This window comes from Tachypleus tridentatus, chromosome 13, assembly GCF_004210375.1.
Source record: "Tachypleus tridentatus isolate NWPU-2018 chromosome 13, ASM421037v1, whole genome shotgun sequence".
Lineage (NCBI taxonomy): Eukaryota > Metazoa > Arthropoda > Merostomata > Xiphosura > Limulidae > Tachypleus > Tachypleus tridentatus.
In genome coordinates this window covers 202,976,642-203,002,553 of record NC_134837.1, presented here as the reverse complement: position 1 = coordinate 203,002,553, position 25,912 = coordinate 202,976,642, and the positions used below count along the sequence as shown (strand labels likewise).

The window sequence follows — 25,912 nt, the reverse complement described above, 5'->3', positions numbered from 1 at the left end:
AAGACTAAGAGAAATTTATTTCATACATAAGTGGTAAAGAAGTGTACGGCATTTATCTTTAAACTACAAAATTGCACATTAAAACTATATACATAAATCAAATTAAACTTCGTGGCAGGAACATATGTTTAAAACATCTTTCAAACATTAAAGGTAATCTGTAGCCTGAAAGAAAACGCGGGATGGTCAGAAACATTTTCCTCTTCATAATGAAAGAGTTAAAAGCCACACGAACTTGTATAAAGTTTCTAGGATTAAATTTGTTGAAACACATCGAGTTAGATGTTATGATATGTCGACCCAATTTCGTCAAGAAACCCTGAAAAGACCTTTGTTCGGTAGTCGAAGTACGCGTATCTGTTGTTACAGATGCATGCAGTTATATATGTATATATATATATATACACATAAGCACACAGTGCTGTGCAGAAGTGTTACGACAAGAGAATATTTTGTCATACTCTCCATTTTATGGGGCTAATTTTTCCATGCCATTACAGAATGTAAATTTCAACATTATAGTAATGCTTCACTGATCCCTGTTGACAATTGAACATCCCCCGCTGGGAGAGCGGTAAGTTTTCAGATTTACAACGTTAAAATCAGGGATTCAATTCCCCTCGGTGGACACAGCAGATATCCTGGTGTGGCTTTGCTGTAAGAAAAACCCACATAAACAAGGGCAAATGAATAAGTCAGGATGAAAATACTTGTTATTCTTTAAAACTTCCATATACTTGTACCAAGGGTACGTCGTAAGGGCTCTGCTTGAATTAACATACTGATCAAATTGAGGGTATGAAATAACCGCCATGGTGCTCCATTCAGTGTATTAACTATATAGAAAGAAACTAGTAAGGCTTTGGTAGTAGTAGCCTTCGGGACAGAAGAAAGACTGCCACTGATCTCAAGCATGAGATAAACAGCCATGAACCAAATGACAGAAAAGTGTCCAGATTCACAGTGTCAAGAGGACTCAACGGGAATAAAATATTTGGTCGTGCGGCAGTCATGAGACTGAAATTTACTAAAAAGTAAAAGGATGTTATGGACGGATAAGTTCAAATGTAAAATGTTTGGTTCAAAGTGTAGGTTGTATGTCCGTCACAAGAAAGATAGTTACCTCAATGCCTAACACCTACTATGAAATATAGGGAAAGCAGTGTGATGACTTAGGGGTGTTTGTTTTGTTTTTTTCGTTTCTGCTGAGGTAACAGGAAAGATTTGCAAAATAGATGGAATAACGAACCAGAGTAGATACCATCAGATACTGATCTGTCATGGTATAAACAGTGGTTTAGATATTATTGGTAAAGGATTCTATTACCAAGAAGATAATGACCATAAACACTCATACAACGCATGTTTTAATCACTTAACTTAGAAACAAGCTGATGTAGTCATTCAAATGATGTAATGGCTGCCAGAGAGCCCCAATCTCAAACAAATTCAGCAGATCTGGGATCTGATAAATAAAAAATTTTACAAATCAAGTTGATTAAAAAAAAAGAACTTTGTAGGAGTGTATTAGAGACATTTGGAGTAAAATCCCAAAGGAAACTTTGATTAAATATGCAAAATATTAACTGCACACATATAAACTGTTTGGTGAACTAAAACGTTTCCACACAATAATTGTTGCATCAAATACAAAGATTAATAAAATTTTGATGTTTCACCTTCTATTGTTCTTTGAAACTTAAATGTTGACTTTGTCCTAACACATTTGCACAGTACTCTATATTAGCAAGTACTGGAGCTACAAGATTTCCCATTATTAGGCTCTTAATTTAAATATAATTCATATTTTCAAACTGGAAAGTGAAGGATATAGCAGTAGAAGAACTTTCTTGCAGTATTGATGTTTAAACAAAAAACGAGGATTATAATGGTTTAGTAACATTCCAGAGTAGCATTTATCGTTTCAGGGACGGAGACTCGAGCGAACAGATTTGTTACTCCAAATATACCTAATTGAAGAAAGTGACTAAATTCTAAGAGTTTTGTTTCATAAACATTTCACGGATTTTAATGAAAGAGGAAACGAAAGTAACATTTTTAGAAAACATCTGCATGAGAAATGTTCCTAGGTTGTAACTGCAAACTTTATATGCTGAAACAGTAAGACGTAAGTGATAGTCCTCTAATATAAAAATATTTCTTTAGTCTTAAAATACACGATATAACACAAATTTTATTATAAATTAAAATACGGTAAAACTACGCTGCAGAAAATTCCATTTGTAGCGTTTTTCTAAGTTTTAAATTTAATGAGAATCAACTTTAAGAACTTCTCCTACCAACATTTTCAGAAACTATATATCACCGATCACCAAAGGACTATATTTTTTGTACAATAATGCAAATAGACTAAATGTTTCCTACTCAATCATGATTAGCCATTAGTTCTATATTGTTTTTATGCTAAGATTTATTAATTACTGTCCAACAAACTTGGTATGTTGTTATAAAATCATCTCAATACAGCTTTCATGAAGATATTCATTATGTTAAATAACACGTGAGAAAGAAAACCTTGGATATATCTATTTATAATAGATGCCAGAGTCAAGATAAATATAAATATATAGTTGTAATGGACAAATAAATTCTTCAGTGTTCATGATGAATCAAATAAGGAAGCATTGGATCAAGAAGCAAGAGACAGCTTCAGTAAAGTCTTTCTCTGGTGCCAGCAAGGAATGTGAAGCTTGACCCTACTGACTATATTCTTGTGGTGATAACATTGATGGTTTATTTGAGTCTTAAACTGCTTCAAGCACTGACAACTCCATTCTTCCTGGACTGGCCAGGCATGGCCAGGTGGATTAAGGCTTTCGGCTTATAATCTGAGGGTCGCAGATTCGAATCCCTGTTACACCAAACATGCTCACCCTTTCAGCCATGGGGGCATTTAATGTGACAGTCAATCCCACTATGTGTTGGCAAAAGAGTAGCCCAAGAGTAGCACTGCTAAATTAGGGCCGGCCTGTGCAGATAACTTTTATGTAGCTTTACCCTGAAATTCAAAAAACAAAAAATCTTCCTGGACCATCATCACCATTGCTCTAAGTTACAGCAATCTTGGGTTTATCAGATATTTTTGGAATCACTAAGCATGCTTTGAAACTGACAATTTACTTACACCAACAAATTCATTTGATGAAAAATGACAGGCAATTAGTATTCTATGGGTATAACCACAATTTTAAACATATCTGAGCTTGAAAAATACCCACAGTAATTATAATGCCTAAATGTTGGTGGCATCTTTGTAGTTATTGCAGTACTCTTCTTCTAATGCATAGTCAGTGTAATAAAGTAGTACTTGTTAACAAATACTTTAACAACTGGGTAAAATTTAGTGATGCTTTAAGCAACCATTCATATTTATCATCATGATACCATACAGGGTGCTGATGATTTGAAGGCCTTCACTGAACATCCATCACCTAGTAAAATTGATGTTATTACCAACAGTATCCTTCAATCACGAATACCACAGAACAAGCATATATATGATCAAATTTTTCCTGCCATTTTGTTTTTGAAAAACAAGGCTTGGAATTTCATGGCAATGCCAAAAATATAAATTTTTCAAAAAACTTTGGTAATTTTCTGGCCTTGCTGAGATATTATGCAGGAACACAATGAAGTAATGAGTGCTCACTTGTATCATCCTGAGGCTGGGTTATACTCTGTTCTTGTTGATGAAGTGGTTTCTCACAATGTGCAACAATTACCAGTATGCTTCCTCTTTGGAGAAGACAACTATGAAATTAGCATTTACTGGCTTTGTTAACCTACAGAAGATCAGAGCAACAGTTTTTGTATGTGCAATTACAAAGCTATTGACTGCTTTGATCATCTCTAAATAAATGTGATCTGAAAGCTAGTATCACTTTGGCCAAATGTTTATGCCTATTCTCTCTTAGGGGAGGGTAGCCCATCTCAAGGAGAGATAGTTACACTATTTGATTGTGTATGTAGCTTGAGATTATGACAAACACACATGGATTGTGTGTAACTATAAAAGCCAAGTATATCAGAATTCTATCTTTGTCCTGTGCAAACATAAAGATCTTCCCCAGCCAGTATTGCCATATTGGGTAAGACTATACTACTCTTAAATACATCTAATGTTAAACTAATATCTGTAGTTTTCATAATTTTGAAATGAAAGTTGTGACAGATAAATCAAGTGTAATACTCAACTTTTCAGTAAAAATATTTTAATTTTTAATTAACATTTCAACTTCTTCAATGGAAAGAGCTGTCATCATCATATACAGTCTAACTTGTGTAACCTTTTTTGGCTGATAGCCAATCATAATTACAAAAATGTAAGGCTAATTGTATAATATGCTTCATTCCTATTGGTGGAATACAATGTAATAATAAAAAAATATGGAAATGTAGTTACAAAGATTCATATTCAAATTACATAACAAATCTCATCTCTTGTACATTTATACAACTTATTCACGAATATGAAATGTAGAAAGATACCTTCAACAATCATAATACAGTTTACATTTACTGATCATTAAAACCAAACGTGCTCTCTCCACTATATATGATGTAGAGAAATCCATCTTCTTCAGAATGTTCTCGATATATTTCGCCCATAGTTGCACTGAAATAAATAATTATAAAATTTATCAGTGAAGCCTCAAATTTCCTATATATTATTTATGTCTGGTTCCTTATTATTAAAGTTTAGTCTTATCTAAACAAATTTTACTACTTCAAAATGTTTTAAATTCAGAGGTTACCAAGATCCTAAAAAAATTAAAAAGAATGTAATTCTAATTATTATTTTACTTAAGTTGTGATATTATTTATTATAAATTTTAAAGAAGAAAAAAAAGACTTATCTCCAAATTAAACAGTGGCATAATTCCCAGTCAAATATAACTACTGAAAAGGAATTCTTCCAACAAGCTACAATCTCCAAAACTGTTGAAATAAGCTACTCTAACATAGAACCTCTGTTACATAAAAATTATATGAAACTGCTTAAACTGGAAAAAGAATCAAACTATCCTTACTGGAAGTAGAATCTTTATGGCAAACTACCTTGATTGGGGTAGCATTCTATCAATGAATAAAAATATTGCCTTCTCTGGAGCAAGTTGAATCCTTTTTCTGATAATCCACATAAAATGGGCTACAGAAATATCATCTGGAACAAGGAATCTATGTTTATCTACAGTTGGAATAGTTGAACCAGGGTCTCGTTCAACCACAACCTGAATACAGAATAGATTTTTACGTACATTATGAGAAATATCTAACATAACCAAGATATGACATTATAACTTCAAACTCAGAGAGACACTCAGATTGGAGTGTGTGTGTATAACTCCCTTTTATAATTTCATGCCCTTACGTTCTCAAGTATACCCCTTTTAATAATAAATAATTTAATAATGGATTTCATTTCTTGCCTCTACTCACTACAGGCCAGTAATTTACAATATTATAAATTTAAGTTTTATGTATTATCTGGCTACATCAACTTAAATGATGTATAATGAAATTACACGGTGGCCAACAGTTGACTGCACTCACCTCTTCAGAATCAGAGATATCCTACTGTACAGAACTGTAATCCGATTTATACTAAACCACGCTTACAATAATAGGATTTGAATGTGTGGTTTAAACTTATCAAGTCTAGATTTTTAGCTTAGTATCACTTTCACTGACAATCTTCAAAAACTAAGCTACAGTTGAGTTAGACAACTGTGATCCACATAGCTGAAACATTTTGTAAGTTTGTAGAATATGTTCTAAATTATAAAGTTGAGGCATAGGAACTTTATCCATGTGTTTGGACTGGATTTTCCTGCCAGGCTATGAGCATTGCATGCAAACTATTTTATTACTGCCTAGATAAGTTAAATAGTAAAACTAACACTGCCTGCCATGTTTAAGTAATGAAATCAAATATACATAAACGTAGGTGTAGAAGAGTTTTTCAACCACGTCGTCTGTGGGATTTAACAAAAATTGAAAGAATACTCATAAGGAAATATTATAAGGGTTTTTATTGTACTTGCACTTTGGTGGTTTTAACAGCTTTGGAAGGCAGTGAGATGGTTTCTGGTATAAAAGAAGGTTGAACAATGTTGTTCTGGAAAATTGGTTTACGTAATAAAAAACGTCCACTCACAGGGATACGGTCAGGATACTTGGTTCGAACGTTTGCTGCTTCTTTTTTCCTCTGCTCTGAAAATTAGTGTCACATTTGTTAAGACCTCCTTTCATTACTTTCAACCACTTAATTATACTTTAATTTATATTTTAACATAAATGTCTTCTGAAGAGTTCTGACTTTCCTTTCCATGTACTTCAGTTTAAACATTTGATTCGTATAAGCACAAAAGCCATGCTGAACTTCGAAATTGTTGGCAGTACATCATTATTAAAAGTGATCATAGTATTACAGACATGTATATAACTTATACAAACTGCAACAGTACAACTACAAGGCTACGTTAGTCATCAGGTAAAAAATAAAAACAAACAAAACAAACTTAAAGAAAACTTAATAACACTAACAATCGTTAAACCTAATAACCAATAGGTTAGATTGCAGTATTACACTTATCCTTCAGTCGTTTTCAACTTACAGGCAACTTATTATACAAAATTAACAGCTGTCATGAGCAAGTTAGGATTAACTACTTACCAAAAGAGTACTTTTCTTTAAATTTACGCTTCACCATATCTTCTCCAACATAGATTCAGTACAGTACTTTCAGATTTTTTCTTAAATGTAAAATCAACAAATTACTTTCTCATTAATAGTACCTGACGCATGACCTAGGACTATATAAAAATAAGTTTATTCCTTGATGTACATTTTATTTTATTAAATTTATTTCTATTGGTCAACTTCTACCTATTTCACGTTTATTAGTTTATTTGAACCTAATCACGTGAAGGCAACTTCGCAATTTAGTACTCGAGCGCTACCACAATGTGTTGAAGATACTGTATATTATTTAATTTCTATAGTATATACTGAAGAATAAAAGACATTTTAGTATAGTAATAAACGATCTTATAACAAGCCCGCCAGCAATCGGTGGAAAATGAAACGTCCACCATTAACTACTCTGCCCTGGTACACACAAATTTTATTGGTGAGCCTTTCTTATAATTTATGGCGCCAATTTGGAGAGGAAGGATGGAAGGAAGCTGTTCTACCCAAGCCTTAATTTTTAATATTTTTAAAGTATTAAACGTTCGGATAATCGATTATATCTATAGGATATTACTAATGTTAATATATATGCAAAGTCAAAATTTCATGTTTTATGGGTTCTTCATAACCCTTTGGTTTCAATGTATTTATTATCGAATTCTTTAGGAATTAGAAGCCAACTTTGCCCCTATCGCCAAGATTTTGCTAAAACGGCGCTACTGCTTATGATATCAATCTTCAATTTTTGTTTAAAGGGTCAATCAACGATTTCCCCTACATCTTCTAGAGGATCATTCCATAAAAATTAAAACTGCAATTGATAGAACAATGCTTCCTTTTGCTTAAATTGTAAGAGGTCCCCACTTACGGAAAATATGAAGTTTTGAGATAGCTATTTGTGGGACAGTAGATTTACTTCTGTACAACGTTTTGTCTCTAAAAGTAAGACTTGTTTGTTTGCTTTAGAATTTCGCACACAATTTCGCACTCGAGGGCCATCTGTGCTAGCCGTTCCTAATTTAGCAGTGTAAGACTAGACGGAAGACAGCTAGTCATCACCACCCACCGCCAACTCTTGGGCTACTCTTTTACCAACGAATAGTGGGATTGACCGTCACATTATAACGCCCTCACGGCTGAAAGGGCGAGCATCTTTGGCGCGACGGGGATGCGAACCCGCGACCTTCAGATTACGAGTCGCACGCCTCAACACGCTTGGCCATGCCGGGCCTAAAAGTAAGACATGAGCTGCAGTTGGTTTAAATAACATATTCTAATCGATTATACAGTATGTATTTTTGCACAATGTTCTTGACATTCCAAATGACAAAGCTAATTATTAAAACAACTATATTGTTGAAAATACAATTTATCTATAGTAAATATATTTACTATATATATAACAAACGCTAAAAATAATAAAAAAGTGCCAGGTTTTGTCTCTGTTCATCCGATGTCGTGGTTCTTCAATGAGGAGAGCTTCTAATTTTTTATTAGTATAGTTCGTGTCTTTGATAAGGATTTATATTGAAAATGAATGATTCACTGCATGATTAGGTAAAAGTGATATTTTATGTTGTTTACAAAGTGAGGCTACGTGTTTTCCTATTGTTGTAAGGATCTATTGGTTTCACAAATGTATTGTTAATAATCTTTTACATTATCAGATGAAAATGATTTGAAATCCAGTTCATATAATTAGATGAAATTTGTTTGTTTTTCTCTTCAACCTTTTAATTGATCACTACCGTAACAAGTTGTAAATTGTTTAGCTCTACAAATGACGTTAAATATATAAACGTACCCATCTAACGACAACGCTGCGTCTAATTTTCAATCAGTCCAAAGTGTTGTGATAATACTCTTTCATCTCAACGCACAAATAGCTTAGCACTTCAGGTAACATTGTTTTATAAACTATTTTGTTGTAGATGTTTGTAGAATTGCCGCCCCTCGCTAGTACAGCGTTATGTCTCCGGATTTACAACGCTAAAATTAGGGGTTCGATTCCCCTCCGTGAGCTCAGCAGATAATCCGATGTGGCTTTGCTATGAGAACACACACACACACGAGGTTAACCATCACTTTAAATCACCGAAATAATCTCACAGCTTTCTCTACCTATCAAATGAATTATAACATCAAACATTAAGCCGATAATTGTATATGTGATAGTAGATGTTGCATGAAAATTGGTAAACAGCATTTAGATTGCAAACAGGTCTTTATAGGACAGCCGGCTTATTACATTCGCGCTTGGTAGGTATACTGATATTCTGAAAACTAGAATGGTTGATTCTGTAACTTCAACCGGCAGCTCACATTTCTCGATTGTTTTCTTTCAGATAGTAGCGTCAAAAAGAGGTATAAAGTAACTTATGATATGTTTTTCATTCTTCTTGGTTTATGTTTTGTTCATGTGTGTGATGTTAATTTTTATTCATCATAATTTTCAAAGATTTGTTCGATTTGGAAAAGTGGATTGTTTGTTTTTTGGAATTTCGCACAAAGCTACTCGAGGGCTATCTGTGCTAGCCCTCCCTAATTTAGCAGTGTAAGACTAGAGGGAAGGCAGCTAGTCATCACCACCCACCGCCAACTCTTGGGCTACTCTTTTCCCAACGAATAGTGGGATTGACCGTCACATTATACGCCCCCACGGCTGGGAGGGCGAGCATGTTTAGCGCGACGGGGATGCGAAACCGCGACCCTCAGATTACGAGTCGCACTCCTTACGCGCTTGGCCATGCCAGGCCTGGAAAAGTGAATAATCGTTGTTCAAAATGAATGATTGTAGTTCAATATGCAATTTTCTCACTGTAATTGTGGTCAATTTGCTTGTTTGTTGTTCAGCACAAAGCTATAGAATGGAGTATCTGTGCTCTGCTCACCAAGTGTATCGTAACCCGGTTTCTGGCGATGTAAATTCACAGACATGTCGCTGTGCTACTGAAGATGACAACTGTAGTCGTTTCATTTTAATTTTATAATAATTGTATCTTTTGGGTGACGAAAGTTCACGTTTTTGTTACTGTTTATGAAAAAAAAAAAAAGTATATTGTTGGTATTATCAATAAAACATCAGAAAGTTTGTTTCTCTGTGCTAGTCGTTCCTAATTTAGGAGTGTAAGACTAGTCATCACCACTCACTGCCAACTCTTTTATCAATAAATAGCGGGATTGACTGTAACAATACAAAGCTCACACGACTGAAAGGTCAAGCACGTTTGGTGTGACGTGGATTTGAACCCACGACCCCCAGAGTGCAAGTCGAGCGCCCTTTCCATCTGGTCAACATCAGAAATATCTATACTCCTGTTGTCATTCGAATTATATAGGGTAAACTAGATACTAATGTATATTGAATTGAGAAAGTCTATATATAGATCAGGCCAGTGTTCGTATTTTGACGGCATTTATAAACTTGTGAAACAGTGTTAACTGAATGCAAAGAAATATACAGTGAGAAATGTGTATATGTGCCATGGGGGTTCCACGCAGCATTATTATTGTTTCATAGTCTTGAAATGACCAAATATATATTTATATTTCTGTTCTAAGAGCAAAAGTACAGTCAACATGTTAGCAAAACGTAGGAACATTGTATTAAACAATATTGTACCAACATGTTTCATTAGTTAAAATCCATCTTTATAAGATGTGGATTCTTTACGACCCTTGAACTGCATTTAAAAATTTTCATATTGACTCTAAATGTCCATAACAATATCACACCTGGAACAACGACCAGGTCTACCCTCTTTCTTGTTTTATTATTAACCACAACAGCCAGACAGTAATTTGGTAATACTTCAGATAATGTGAATACAGATTTGTTTGTGCTCATTTGCTATCCAAATTCAGTTTAATTTCTGCCTAACAATTCTGAGGTTAATTTTGGTTGAAACTTTTCACTATTTTATTGAAAATTGGTGTAACTCAATACAACACTCACATAGGTTTGTTCGTTTCGTAAGGCCAATATGAGGATCCATAATATTCCAACATCACTGGTATGACCTGTAAAATTGGGTTCAACATCATTTGACTTGAACAATCCAATTTAAGAGCAGACTATAATAGACTTAAGACCATAGTAACCATGTACAATTATATTGGCATTGTTTCCACACATGACATGATGGTCTGAAGTCAAAACCTGGATTCATACATGAAAAGTAAAAGTATGCTCTTAAATTGGATTGTTCAAGTCAAATGATGTTGAACCCAATTTTACAGGTCATACCAGTGATGTTGGAATATTATGGATCCTCATATTGGCCTTATGAAACGAACAAACCTATGTGAGTGTTGTATTGAGTTACACCAATTTACAATACAAAAATCCATCAGATGGAGACTGGTGTCCAATTAACCTTAAGCCATGCACCCAATAAAATGTATAACTATCTCCAGTACATTGTTTTGGTTTTAGATGTTCAGCAAGCAACTCTTCACAAGTTGGAAGACATGATTATGGATAAATATACTACATTTACACGTTAATATCCAGAGGATAAAAAGAAACAGGTAGAAAGTACAATTAGTGTTCACTACTTATAGTGAACACAGTCAGCTACTTTGCTTTCTAAACAGTTAACGAAAATTTAAAATGTTCCGTTTTGAGGAATGGGAACTTCTCACAAGTGTTGTATGTTTGGTACAGTTATGTTTGAGAAGAAACAATTTAAATACAGCTATTGTAGACTATTTATTATTTACTATATATTTTGAAAACTTAGTCATCTTTTACTGTGTTCCCCCCCTGCGATCTTGAAGCTTTTATGTATATGTACACTTTTTCAACACGAGTTTATTACTTGAGCAAAAATAGCTTTTACTGGTTTGGTTAAAAGGTTGATACAAGTTTTCAAAAATTAAGGGAATTTGTTTTAGATATTTGCACAATGTTACAGAAGGCCAAAAGAAACTGACCAGATGTTGAAAAGGTAGCTAATCAAAAGAGCCCACCATCAATTATTGAGTTATTCAAATTGAATGGTGAAATTGTCACTCTTATAACTATCACAGCCCAAAAGTGAAAAATGCTATTCTGAAGCAACAAAAGATTCATAAGCCTTTGGATTCACAGACTAGCACTTTAACCACTAGGCAATATCTAGTCCCTTCAGAAATTGTTTATAATGAACCAACAACAGTAGTGAACGTTACAATGCTGATAACAAAATATACAAGTATTACTTTAAACATAACATTACAAATATTGGAATATTAATACATTCAGCTATAAGTAATGCATTCTAAAACAAAAACAAAAACACACAAACTGTTTATTTAAAACATTTCAGTTTATACTTGCTGCAGTGAACCATTTAGCAAGCAACTATCATAAAATGTGCAATTTTCAGCACAAATGGTATCTTATATGATACATGTGATACATGGGCAGATTTCAAGACCAAACGTTCAGGTAAACAGAGTAATTTAGAATTACTGACCATAAAGAGGGTAACTAGTTGGCAAGAATGCCACAAAATATAAATATGGGTGATCTTAACAGAACAGAAACATATTGTTGCTCTTATAACATGTCCATAGCTGAAAGTGATGTATAGCATATGCTCAAAACATGGACCTTCCATAATAATCATTGATAGACTTAGTAAGACAAACAACCAGCATTTCAAGTAACTATTTTTCCAACACTTGACAATTCTGCTGTGAAATATAAAATCAACTGAACTACTCCTCAGAAATACCAACACAGTAAATGGGTCAATTTGTTCCACAAAATTATTAACAGTGTTGAGAGCTAGGTAAGATTAAAAGACATAAAACAAACACAGTTTAGAACTTATACTATATTTATGTTTTGTGATAAGAAACATTTAAATTACAATTTATTTTATTGATTTTACATTTCATGCACATGGTTTACAATTATGGAAATGCATATAATTTATATTTCAGTTACCAAGTAACAAAGATCACTATTTGGTGTTACTTGTGTAATAAATGAATTGGTTTAAATCATACTTATTAAGCTGTAAACTTCCCATACCACTTTTGTGTGTGTTGCATGAGATCTAAAGATGCTTATATTAGGAAATATTATATTGTTGTGAGCCCACTTTAAAACTTGTGTACATCAGAATAAGAACTTCAACCAGCCAATCTGAGTTACTATTTAATTTTCTGTCATCAAACAAATTGATGTGATTTTCGTTCAACAATACATTAGCTCATCGGTTCATTTTACAGTATCTTCTTTGTTGTGTGTTTTATCATCTGAACTTAGATGCCCACCTTGCTTAAAATTAGTACTCTTTTTTAAACCTTAAAACAAAACATATTTTACCTTTTTAAGGTTGGCACTGGTACTTAAGAATTTCATTAGGTTAAAAGACAAAAAGCCTAAGGTAGGTATCAACCCTAACAATTTTCTGCCTTACATAATACAACGATGACTGTGGGAGATCATTCCTCATCTTGAAAAACAAACAAGTCTATCTTAGCTTCACATTTTATTTGAGTTTTGCAGCAGTACTCAGCCACTAAAGCATGTTCAACATTTAACAACAAGAACTTTTTTTAAACATATTTCTACATAGTTATTTCTGCAGTTTCTCCATTATGCCATAAAGAGTGCTTTCAAAGTTAAAACTACTCTGGATATTAAATATTCATAACCACAAATATGTTAAATATTTCACTGCTTTTTTATTTATGACAGTAACAGGGAATCAAAGAAAGTGAAACATTTCACACAAACCAATTTTATCTTCTTGATCAACGTGAGTAAACGTATGCTGCCATTCAAAGACAAACTATAATTTTAGAATGTTCTAATGTTGTTTTCAGAAACAAAAAAACTTCCTCAGACATACACAAAACAAGGCATTTCCTCTTACCTTCCACAAGCAATGTAATGAAGTAGAAAATTACAGCTAACTTTAGAAAATTATACAGATATTAATGACAATAACTTTATTAGAAAAACCAGATTTTTGTGATGAGTAATGTATGTAATTGATGACGAAACAGTTTTTCTAAAGAAACGAATAGGTTGGACCATTTATTACTATAATTTAAATGAAATGTTGGATAAATACACAAAAGATGTAAATCAAGATAAGTACTAAGTTATTGGAGAAGAATGTTTTTTTATTTTACTTATCTAATTACCATAGTGTCAAACATGTATACAGTGGTGGTAATAATATTATACACACAACTACTGGTGTACACAGAACAGAAACACTCCACCCGTTAACATATGCAAAAGAAGAAAACCAGTAGCCATATGAACCCTTTTTTATCTCTCTGCTCACAATCAATCTTCCAACTAAGTTCCACTCTGAACCATCAAATGACAAGTACAAATAATTATGGAATGGTAGAAACAGTGGAAATAAAACAAAATGGACAAGCAAGATACATTACATAACCTAAATGATAATTGAGACAAGTCCCAGCTCCACTGGCGTCCCGAGCAACTGTTGTTATTTGATTTCATTTTACTAGATAAATAGTCCCCACTGTCAGTAGGGCTACATGGAACAAAACACTGATGTTGTCTGATGGATGTATCAACTCCAGTAGAGTGAAGGTTCCAAGTCCCGTGTCTCACCAGTCCACAACTGCACAGTTGCCCACCCCTCTCAGCTGTTCTCAAGAACCCTCCGGATGAAAGTCGTGGCACCAGGAGAGACATCCGGACACTTAAGACTGCGCTGATGTGTTGTTGGCCAAAGCTACAATTGGTGGTGAAAGAGGTGACCCCTGAACTCCAACAATTGAGCCACAGTTAATACCACTAGCTGCTGAAAATGAGCAAATTAAAATACTTTAATATTTCCATTAAACACACAAGTAATATTATCAGCTACAATGAGAAGCTTACTTATTTCAAAAACTAAACACACAAGTAATATCAGCTATGATGAGAAGCTTATTTCAAAAACTAACAGTAGGAGTTTCATTTTTTATCTTTTTAAATTCAATTGACAGAAATCATGATTACTGTACATTGTAACCATATTTCTCTCACCAACTGGGAAAGACTATGTAGAAATCACAATTACTGTACACTGTAACCATATTTCTCTCACCAACTGGGAAAGACTATGTAGAAATCACAATTACTGTACACTGTAACCATATTTCTCTCACCAACTGAGAAAGACTATGTAGAAATCACAGTTACTGCACATTGTAACCATATTTCTCTCACCAACTGGGAAAGACCATATAGAAATCACAATTACTGTACACTGTAACCATATTTCTCTCAATAACTGGGAAAGACAATCAGTTTGTTTTCATATGGATTAGCATGAAAACTTATTTCATTCTCTGGCTTCTTGAGCTAAGCAACAGTTGAAATGACATGTAAATGAAAAATCCTGTGTATCATATGACTTGCACCACTTTTACAGATAGATTATTCTTGATTTTGTTGTGTGCTGTTATCTGAGGTATGTTAACACCTTTGTCACCTTTCTTTGCTTTTGTGAATTCTCACCTGACATACTCTTTTCACCAAAGCTGGGGTACAATTTACTGCACACCTCTTTCTGGACTGTTCTGGTACCCCAAACTGATACATATTCATTTTGTTTACCATTAGCTTTAACTGAAAGAGGTCAGTTCAAAGAACTAATCGTGTACTTTAGAAGGAATGTTAAATACAATTAAGAAGTAATACTGTGTTGAGTGGCACTCTATAAATGGTCATGGAATGTGTGCTTTGACTCTTCACCCATGCATAAAAGGTTAAGTAAGAGACATCTCTCTTCCTGAAAATTATATCTCCAATGTGAAAACAGTTTTATGATCTGGGCATCATAAAGGACTGTTACGTACCTTCCTCCAAATTTTCAGTGGCACTAAAATACTTATATAATGACAAGGTAAAAATGTAGTTCTAATACATTTCATTCCATATCAACTTTATACTGGCCTTGGTTGCCATGTTACTTGATGATTTTCATATTCAAAATCATTTCAATATAACATATTCAAATATGTAAAACATTTCACCAACTTTGAATAAACATGTATAAATCACAGTTATGTACTTTCATGTTTAATCAAATTAATGAAATTTTTAAACTTTCTTTAGCAATACAATTTAATTAATTCCTTAAGATTATTTTATGTATTTATAATTTATAAAAAATCAAACTCGTATGAACTGAAGCCATATAATTAAGTTACATTTTAGCAATGTAATTAAAGGTTTTTATTGTTTGTGCTGTTTATTTCCAATTAACAGAAGTGCAGTAAAGAGTTAATTATGGATAAATGTCACTTTGTTAATTATAAAGGTGTTAAAATTTAAAGAAGATGTATCCCTTACTATTAAAGAACTTTGTTTATACACTCTAAAAAGTTTAAAATAAGTTTAAGTTACATTTGTATTGGATAAAACAAACAAATTCCTATTTTATTGTAAAGAACAAACTTTTCCCATGTTTGATTTACTTTGACATAAAAAGCTCAGTGGTTTAAATATATGTACTTACATGGATTTGAGGCTGTTACAGGAGGAGGTGAGTTAGTAAGCCTTGAATCCATGTACCTCACCTGCTGTTCTTTGACTATTGGGTCTGAAATAGATATTTTAGTTCAAAATACAAGTCTGTTACAAGAGTTTAATGAAACAACTTACAAAGTTTATTTTCTAAAGTTGTTCTGTACTCTCAAGTACACTTTAATTGTTATTGTACATTCTCATAATACATTAGTCTGTCTCCTCTTTACCTTTACTCAATACTTTCTCACAACATGCTAGTCTGTCTCCTCTTATGTTCTTATATATTTGCAGTCTACATTAGTTTGATTCTGTGAGTTTTGTTTCTTTATACTTGCTTATGTTCTCAGCTTACATTAAACTGTTTCTATAGACTTGTTTTTATAAGTGTCAGAGAAAAGGCAGGTGTAATATTGTAGTTGTAATTTTGGATTTTTTGTTGTTTACAAGACAGATAAAAATAATAAAGATCTGTTCATTGCCTAATGATTATGATAATATTTTTTCCATGTTTTCTTAATACCATTAACAACATATTGATACGTGATGCTTGAATATCATTACATACTTTTTAGCCTACTCTACAAACTAAAAAGACAGACAGACAGACATTAAAGAAAAAAAAAAGAAACTGACACATTTTAAACTTTAGCAATCAGTGAATAAGTTAGAGAATTTGAGACAGTACATATAGAGTATATAGAACATATTTAGAAAATACCAACATATACAGAACAAGGGACAAAGTAATGGTGTGTTACACTACACTCATCATTTACAATGTTACACAAGGAATGATTTATTAAGTACATGAACTGCTGGATATTTTAAGATTAAGTTCTAGAAGACTGTATCAACAGCTTTTATGTTTGTTAAAGTAAGGTATATCTTTAAAAATCACAAACATAATTCAAGACCCAATTTGTTAACATTATGATATAGATTTTTAGGATCTTGGTCTTTTATAATGTTGTAATTTGTGTATGGCAATGTTTGTAATTTTCGTGACAAAAAAAAAAATCTCAGTATAGCTCACATTTTATTTGAAATTTACCTTTAACTTATAAGATATGTTATTAATTAACAACATAACTTGGGTTACTATATTAAAAATAATCTATATACCTAATCAAATGTTAAATTATGAAGATATCTTTCACACACATAATATGATATTAACTATACACCAAAAATAATATCAGTTTGATTAAAAAATAACCTACATATTTGACAGAACATTAGCCTGAATCACAAGAAATCTGCATATCTAATAGAAAATTAGCCTGAATCACAAGTAATCTATATATCTAACAGAACATTAAAAATAGAATATAATTAAAAATACTACAATGTGTTATATAGTAATTTTAAAAAATATTAATATTTCAATCTCTAATACAAACATGTTATTAATTAAAGAAGCCAACATTTCTACACCACATAATCCCGATGTAGCCAACTTTGATGCTGAAGAAATTGAAAACTGTCTTATATCACTGCTTGGTACCCACAGAAAAACATCTTTATGCTAAATCTCATGTAAGTTCACTGATATACATAACACTCGAATAGTTCTCGAAAAACTCAAATAGAAAAATTGAGGAAAATATAAAATATAAAAATTGTCAATATCTATGTTTGGGGCTGATATAAAAGTATACTGGCCAAAAGATGGCAGATAAATTGTAAAAAAGAAAACCCTCTAAAATTATGTTTTTTGTGACATCTTGACACACATAGTTATTAAAAATTGGCAAGTGTAACATTTGTTTTTACTTCATAGAAAAGTATGTTTGTATCAAATTCCATGTAAAATGATTGAAACAAGGCTTAGCACTTGATCAGAGCACCTTAAATTATAGGCTTCTTTAACCTTCTTACCCCTCCTAAAATGACAAAAACCCATAAAATTCTACATTTTTTTAATTCTACCCCTCCATCCCCCGAAAAAACAGCAATATAAAACACACACACCACCACCAACAGAAGACTTAAAATGGCCAAATCTAAGTTAACATGTTGGGTAGATGAAGATATATACTTGTGCCAGTTTTCATACTGGTTGCTTTAAGTATGTTTGTACAGGAGACAAAAATATACACTTTTAGACTGTTTGACCTTTGATCCCATAAATATCTTCAAAAATGAAAAAAGATGTCTGGGTGTATCAGACCGTACCAAGTTTTGAAATGATCCTCACTGTGCACAAGGACATCAGGTGAGACTGTTTTATTAAATAAAACTTATATAATACTATTATTTACTTATTGAGGACTGTATCACAAAAATAAAATTTCAAATAGGATTTGCACATTAAGCAATGTAAAAAGTAAAAGATATATGTTACTTTTATGATGACATATGTAGACATGCAGAAATTTAAAGAAACAATCAACACGAAGTGAACTGTTTCTAATATTAACTAAGTAACAAAGTAGATTTTGTATTAACACTTCAAATGTGAAAATAAATACTACAACAACAATAAAAAGGTCTATTAGACATTTTGGGGATAGCACTCTCAAAGTGGTCACTCTACGACTCAGAACCTGGCTCAAACATAACAATGATACATCCATTAGATGGTCACACATTACAAACAGGATTCGTAAACCTCTTGAACAGACAACATTCAGTGATAAGAAGTAGACCAATACATACAAACATATCAACAGAACTCAGGAGCATTATGCTATCTTAAGACTCAATAATACAAATCTATTTGTAAGAGCCCATACTGGTATAAAGGATAACAATTAAAAATGGTAATGAATTATAAACTACAAACAAAGTTTACAAAGATGATCATATAGGAAATCAATCCTGGTAATAATTTATATCTGATAACCAGAACCTCATTGAAAATATTTTAAAAGAAGCAGAAATTTCATAAATCAGGTTATAACACTTACAAAAATAAGGATGTTCCATAGCTTCACGAGCTGTTAGTCTTTCCTGGTGGTCATATCTCAATAGTTTGTCCAAGAAGTCCAGTGCTTCTGGGCTTACTAAGTGTTGGTTTTCACTGTGAACAAATCTTTCCCATCGTTTACGAGAGTGTCTAGAAAATCAAAGGTGAATCATGAAATAAACCACTTTGTTTTGACTGACTGCAAAACAACAACAGCTTGATAGGAACTAGTTACATCTAAATAAACTGTAACATTAACATATCCATAACTTTACAGAAACAGAAATTACAACACAGAAAAATACTATCACTGATTTATCAACCACAATGATCTTCTGTGAAAAGGACAAACATTTTTTCAATAGATTTTAACAATATCTACACTTAATATGAAAGATAAAAAACAACTTACCTTCCCAGAATGTCATTAAATTTTGGGTCTAGTTCAATTTGGTACTTATCCAGATATTCATACAATTCCTCAGTTCCTAATACCTTTGCTATCCGTACAAGCTGTAAATGAAAGATCTTTGGAAACTCACCCATCACCAGAAAAACATTACATACAATCAACAAAGCACAGAAAGACCTAGTTATTCGTAATCAGGTATGAATCAACATGTATTTACAGAACATAACACACACTTAAAACAAAGACAAATAAAAAAAGTTCTTCTAGAAAATTATATGTGCTTCACACAAAGTCAGAACACTCAGGTTCTCATTTGTTCAAGCTCTTGAAATAATGTTTTATTCTTGAAAATTATATTTTTCAGTCTCAGTCAGAATTATGGAAGACTTCTTAACAAATAAACTAGCTTAAAGTACTAACTGTGAATTTAAGCTATATGTTTAGGAAAGAATGACTTCAAAAGTATGCATCAAGACTGTCTTGTCTTCAACTGATTCTAGAAATGTTTACAAAGCAATGCAAGACCATCCTGTGATCAGTCAAATATGTGATGAGAGGGTTCACCGATGGAAACTACAAGTGTCAAATACCAATAAAAAACAATGCACAAGACTGTCACCTCACGAGTCACATTCATGAAAACGTGTTATATCATTAAGTGATTCTAGTTCTTAATGAAATACTGTAACATGTTCACCTGCTTGTATTCAAGAAATAACTTAAGTTTATAAAATATTTTGAACACATCATCAGATCATAAGAATTTAGGTCATTACTATTCTTGTTAAAACAGCTAGGATGATAGTAGATTCTCACCTGGTCATAATTATCATGCCCATGAAAAAATGGTTCCTTCCTAAATATCATACTTGCTAACATACAACCTAGGCTCCACATGTCCAAGGAGTAGTCATACATCTGAAGGAAACAAATTACACTAATCATGTCAATCTAGATACACTCCGAGATACTCACAAAATAAGGACTTATTGCATTTGTATGACAAAATTATTAAAACAATTATAATTTAATATAAAATGTTAATAAAAATTTATTTTATTTATTACTGAAGTAAAATAACATACATGGTGGAGATATATATAAAAAAAATTTATCCAATATAATGATTGCTGTTTTCTAATTGTAGCAGTTAACTAACTCAATTACAATTGTTAATATGCACTAAAGAAGAAAAAATAATACCTGATAATCCACTAAAAGTTCTGGACCTTTGAAATACCTAGATGCTACACGGACATTGTATTCCTGACCCGAGTGATAAAATTCTGCTAAGCCCCAATCTATTAGCCGAAGCTACAAGAAAAGTAACCATTTTATTAGACACAGTGATATCAATGTCATTGCTTAGATGTAATAACTAGCAGTAATTAAAAAAATACACAAAAATTAAAATTTTAATGTGAATAATGTTGTCATTAATACTAGAAGTAAGCTTTTGTACAGAAACATGGTGTCCCTTTAAAAATGGGCCCAGCATGGCCAGGTGGTTAAAGCACTCGACTCGTAATTTGAGGGCCACGGGTTTAAATCCCCATCACACTAAACATGCTCGATCTTTCAGCTGGGGAGTATTATAACATGACAATCAATCCCACTATTCATTGGTAAAGAATTGCCCAAGAGTTGGTGGTGAGTGGTGATGACTAGATGGCTGCCTTTCCTCTAGTATTACACTGCTAAATTAGGGATGGCTAGTACAGAAAGCACTCTCATAACTTTGAACAAAATTCAAAAACAAACCCTTTAAAAAGCTCAAGAATAGCCAATAATAAATCAATATTAGATAACTGTAACATGTAGGATACTGAATGCTTTGTTCAGTATACAGTGTTTTCAGTGAGCCAACCACAATATTACATATGATGTGAAGATAATCAACACACATAACATTAAATTTTATTACAAACATTTACAGAACACACTAACTTTCATTCAAGAGAAAAAACATCACAAACAACAATTTGGGATGATACAGCTACATATTATCCCTACATGACTTTCACTATTAAAATTTAATGGTACACAGTAAAGTGTACAACTATTGACTGACCTGGCAGCAAGAGTTTGTAAGACTCAAGACATGTATTGACTCAACTTGATTTTCCTTGGATAGAAGCCCTAGGCTCTTAAGTTCACTACACTGACATGACAATGATATTATAATAAAGAAATGTATAAATGTAGTGATATTAAAGTCAAGCATGCATTAAATGATAATATGGAAAGTCACGTATGGACGATCTATGCATAGGTGTGTAGTCACAACATTCTTCTTTCTAATATTTTTGGTACTGCCATCCATACATTATTTAATGCTTACAAATTTTTTTTTATTAGTTGTTAATATTTTAGTACTGTTTAATATCACAACATAAATTATGTGATAGTTATTATGAAGAAAATACTATAACTATACTTTACAAATTAACATAGAACAAAAACAGAGAAGTATTGAGTAACATTAAAGAAATGTATAATAGCAATGGGAACATGTACAACATTGATAAATATATAACTAATCTGAGATGTACACAAAACCTTTTACAATATTAAAGTATAATGTGTCAAAAGTCACGTTACCACGTGTTAACTTGCATTCAAAATGTTATTGAGCCACTATTTTACAAATTTATGTCAACAAGGTTTGGAATGAAATTATAGATTATAATTCAACATTTAATATTATATGCAAGTTAATTTCTTAATTTAAACATAAATAATAAAATAAAACATCTAAATATAGATTTTAGTGAGCTATATGGTATGCTGAATGCAGCACCGTTTAAAATTAGATGTTTGTGATGTCAAAATACCAAGTCTATAATTTCGAACAAATAAGAAACTGAAATTACTAATATTGACAAGATAAAATATAAGAACCTCATATCTTTTTATTTTTGCTGAGATATGACTTATGTACAGTACCAAACACCTGGTCCAGTTCATCTATTTCTATTTTTGGAGATAGTCCCTTATATACATTTACTTCAATATATGACATGTAAATAACCAATCAACAGCTTAGAATGTCCCCAGAGTGGTTTTCTCAGCCATATTAATCTCTGAAAAGGCTACCACATTCTTCTGCTCCAAGATTTCAAGGAAGTAGGTTATGCCTTTAGTCTACTCGAAGATACATATTTTTTATATCTAAATACTTCTCAGTTACTAAGTTTAATAAATTATAGTGTAATTCTATGATATCAGTATAGTTATTTATGGTTTTTTTGGTTATTCAACTGTGTATATAAAACCTAAACAAATTTTGTTTGATATCCTCCACATGTAAAATTTTAAAAGGCTCAGCAACCCATGTCCAGTAGCAACTTAGTACAAGGGTTGTAGTGAGAAGAGAATTGTTTGCTTCACTTCTTGTTTTATTGTTCTATATTTCAAGAAAAACAAGTTTAATAATTTATTTCTAAATCGTAATAATCTCTACTCATCCATATAATGTATAATAGTTGAAATGTAACTGTATATTACAAAATACTAGTCCACTAAAACACAGCCAAGACAGGGAGGAGTAAATGTCAGTTTCATATTGCTGGATATGTAACATGAGTGCATATGCACTAAGTCAGTGCAAGTTAAGTAATGTTAGCTAGGTATTTACTTATTTATTACTGGAAGGTCAATATGATAAATATATATGCAAATATATAGCATTATGAGGCTTAAGGTAATTAGACTAAGCATTTGTATTTTTGTGATATAATATATGGTCATTCTTGCACAAAAAAGCATAACTTATATTTCTTTCCTAATTTTTTTTATGATGGTTGCAAGGTTGGTCAAGTAATAGACCCTACATTAGAGTACAGAAAATAAAATATAAATACTTATTGAAAACAAACATTTGAAATGTATTTAGGAGGTTCTAAAGATTACATACATAATATCTGAGATTTCTGAATCAATGAATAGTTTGTTTTTTTATCATGAAATTACTGCACTCAGATTAGTAATGAAAATGACTCTCTTCACAACCAAATCTTTTGTAAAAATATTTCATTAAAAAACCTGATTTTTGTACACAAAATACTTGTAATCTTTATTAAAAGTCTGCTAAATTTTGTGAAGATACACATGCTGTATCAAAAGTTATAGTGAAAATGGGTAGATGAACTTGAGTATATTACACTGAGCCTATAATGAAAGGGTGAAATAAACCTAACATACATTATATTTTATGCTTTATGTGAGACTCTTTGGAATATGTGTGAAACAAAAACCAAAATGAGAAAGACATATTTACCCAATTTATTTAGCAAATTAGTTTCATCTTAGGGCAGAAGAAGACTTTAAAAAACAAAACAAGTGATAATGATAGATTGTCTAGTTTATAAGCTTGTATTTCTTAACATATCCTATCAAGTATAAAAACTCTAACCATGATCTATTTAGGATATAATAACTTGAAACTAAAGTAAAATCTGAAAACTTACACGTCTTGTCTCATGGTCAATCATAACGTTGTGAGGTTTCACATCTCGATGCATCACCCCCATGCTATGACAATAGTCCAAGGCCTAAACATGAGAAAAGTTGAAGATTTTATAAAAATTACTTTATAACAACAGAAATCTATGAGAGGTATAATTAATCTGATGCTCTATGTTTTAACTGGAAAGTTTTGTTTGAGAATCAAACCATCAAACAAGTCTCTTTGAATTACAGACTAAGTCTTAAGAGCAAAACATATTTTTTATTATTGATGGAATATGCCATAAATGGAATGCTTATGATTTATTAATTTCACACAAAATAAATCCTTAATTATAAAAGTAATGGATACATATAGCAATATATATTTTTTCCTTTGATTGAAACACACACACATATATATGCTATTTTAAAAGAACAACTCTCGGTTTCTGAGGTCAGTCATTAAAGGACGACACTCAACTCACTGTTAGGATAAACTAATCTAATTTGGCTAACAATTGCCAAAAATAAATTCAAAGCTTTTTTCTCATTGGTTATTACTCACTGGCATTTAGTGATAACCATACATGAACATAAAATTAGTTAAGAGTTGGGTGGTACTTCATATTAAATACACTTCAGCATGCTTTATCTTTAGTCTAAACAGATTAGTACTGGACAAGGTATCATTTTAGCCAAGTATGATCCTTTACAGGCCCACTTTACAAGTCATAAGTTCTCATAATAAATAAATAAATACATTTCCTTATCTCAACAAACCTATATAATTAAAAGTTACATGATGTAACCTGACATTTTGTTTATTCTAAGTTCTTTGCACTCAAATTGGGTGATTTATTTCTATTTGGGATATTTGCATATTGTTGAAAAAGCTGTAAGACAAGGTTAAATGAAAAGAAGTGCAAGTTGTTTATGACCTGAGGCAGTTTACGATCAATAGTTTTAATTTGCTGTTACAATTTTCAGACATTATAGAATGAACAAAGGAAAATTTAGATTTCTTTTTAAGTGGTTACTAGACTGGTCAAATAGGTCAAGCCTATATAGTGTAGGGATTAAATATAGTTTTATTAAAACAAACTCATCTTCATTCAGGATGTTCTGGATGTTATGCAAACGAAATCTGAAGACTAAGATGGAAATCACCTTGCACTCAGACTAGTCAGAATCTGAGTCACAGTGACCAGAGTAAATTTAGACATGTCTTTGTATAGTAGAAATATTTTCCATTTTTCAAACTTCTTTTTTTATGTATTGAATATTTAATAAAAGTTTACCAGCTGTCAAGAAGATACACAAATTAACTTTGGAACTAGATAATTTAAAATAAACATTAATTATTGAATAAATGTTTGACGCAATGCACCAATCCTATGCATACAATGTTAAAAGGAGCCATGAAAATAAAATGAATTGTATCTATAATTTCAATCTTATGATCCAAATGCAAAGTTATAAGGAAAGTTTGTATTTCACAAAGCACTAAAAATGCTGTCACTGCTATTTAAATTATGCAGCTAATGTTCTAAATGGAGAAATTCAATATTTTGAATCTCATTACTAAAACTATAAAATATTACATCAGAGACTTCAAAAACCTAGAGAATACTTTTGTAACTTATCAACTTTAAGAATTTCCCATACAGATTACTTTCTCTGTATGACAAAAACACTCAAAACTAAAATAACTCCACTAAATCCAGTAAAAGTTTCAAGGTTCTACAGAAACTATCAACGAAATACACATACCTTCAGAAGCTCATACAAGTAAAATCTGATGTCGTAGTCTGTCAGCGTCTGGTACAACTGCTGTAAGACAATAAGATAAATAGACAAATATAGCACGGCTTTACCATACTAAGTGCTGCACTGAATTCTTTGAATATTTAAAGAGAAAAATAAATTTAC

At 31.9% G+C, this 25,912-nt stretch overlaps 2 protein-coding genes across 8 annotated transcripts in view; both read right to left on the bottom strand.

The window, feature by feature from the left end:
* Nucleotides 1-4,215: 4,215 nt before the first annotated feature.
* On the bottom strand, nt 4,216-7,092 carry LOC143240452 (gamma-aminobutyric acid receptor-associated protein-like 2). Of its 3 annotated transcripts, none has more exons than XM_076482888.1 (4): nt 6,698-7,092; nt 6,062-6,234; nt 5,052-5,252; nt 4,216-4,636 (listed from the first exon to the last, which is right to left on the bottom strand). In XM_076482888.1, the coding sequence occupies exons 1-3, from the start codon at nt 6,732-6,734 to the stop codon at nt 5,076-5,078; spliced, it is 387 nt and encodes a 128-aa protein (XP_076339003.1). In that variant the 5' UTR covers nt 6,735-7,092; the 3' UTR covers nt 4,216-4,636; nt 5,052-5,075. The 3 variants fall into 3 exon arrangements, with proteins under 3 accessions (XP_076339003.1, XP_076339002.1, XP_076339004.1); XM_076482887.1 differs by having other exon boundaries at nt 5,080-5,252; XM_076482889.1 differs by having other exon boundaries at nt 5,080-5,252; nt 6,179-6,234; nt 6,698-7,055.
* A 6,727-nt stretch (nt 7,093-13,819) lies between these two features.
* LOC143236641 (casein kinase II subunit alpha) overlaps nt 13,820-25,912 on the bottom strand; it is a 34,492-nt gene continuing 22,399 nt past the window's right edge. For 3 of the 5 annotated variants that reach the window (XM_076475015.1, XM_076475013.1, XM_076475016.1), the window contains exons 6-13: nt 25,754-25,813; nt 24,004-24,087; nt 20,738-20,848; nt 20,351-20,452; nt 19,535-19,635; nt 19,124-19,272; nt 16,204-16,287; nt 13,820-14,499 (exon numbers count right to left, since the gene is read on the bottom strand). In XM_076475015.1, coding sequence (XP_076331130.1) covers nt 14,399-14,499; nt 16,204-16,287; nt 19,124-19,272; nt 19,535-19,635; nt 20,351-20,452; nt 20,738-20,848; nt 24,004-24,087; nt 25,754-25,813 — 792 coding nt within the window. In that variant the 3' untranslated portion in view covers nt 13,820-14,398. The remainder of the gene's footprint in view (nt 14,500-16,203; nt 16,288-19,123; nt 19,273-19,534; nt 19,636-20,350; nt 20,453-20,737; nt 20,849-24,003; nt 24,088-25,753; nt 25,814-25,912) is intronic. The other 2 variants (XM_076475017.1, XM_076475014.1) reach the window with 1 other exon arrangement.

Coding starts and splice junctions, on each gene's coding strand:
- LOC143240452 (XM_076482887.1), bottom strand. CDS start 6,734: ATGGTGAAGCGTAAATTTAAAGAAAAGTACTCTTTTG. Junction 5,253..6,061: donor TTAAAACCACCAAAGTGCAA/GTACAATAAAAA, acceptor TTCTGTATTCAG/GTTGTGGTTGAACGAGACCC. Junction 4,637..5,079: donor AGAATGCTACCCCAATCAAG/GTAGTTTGCCAT, acceptor TATTTATTTCAG/TGCAACTATGGGCGAAATAT.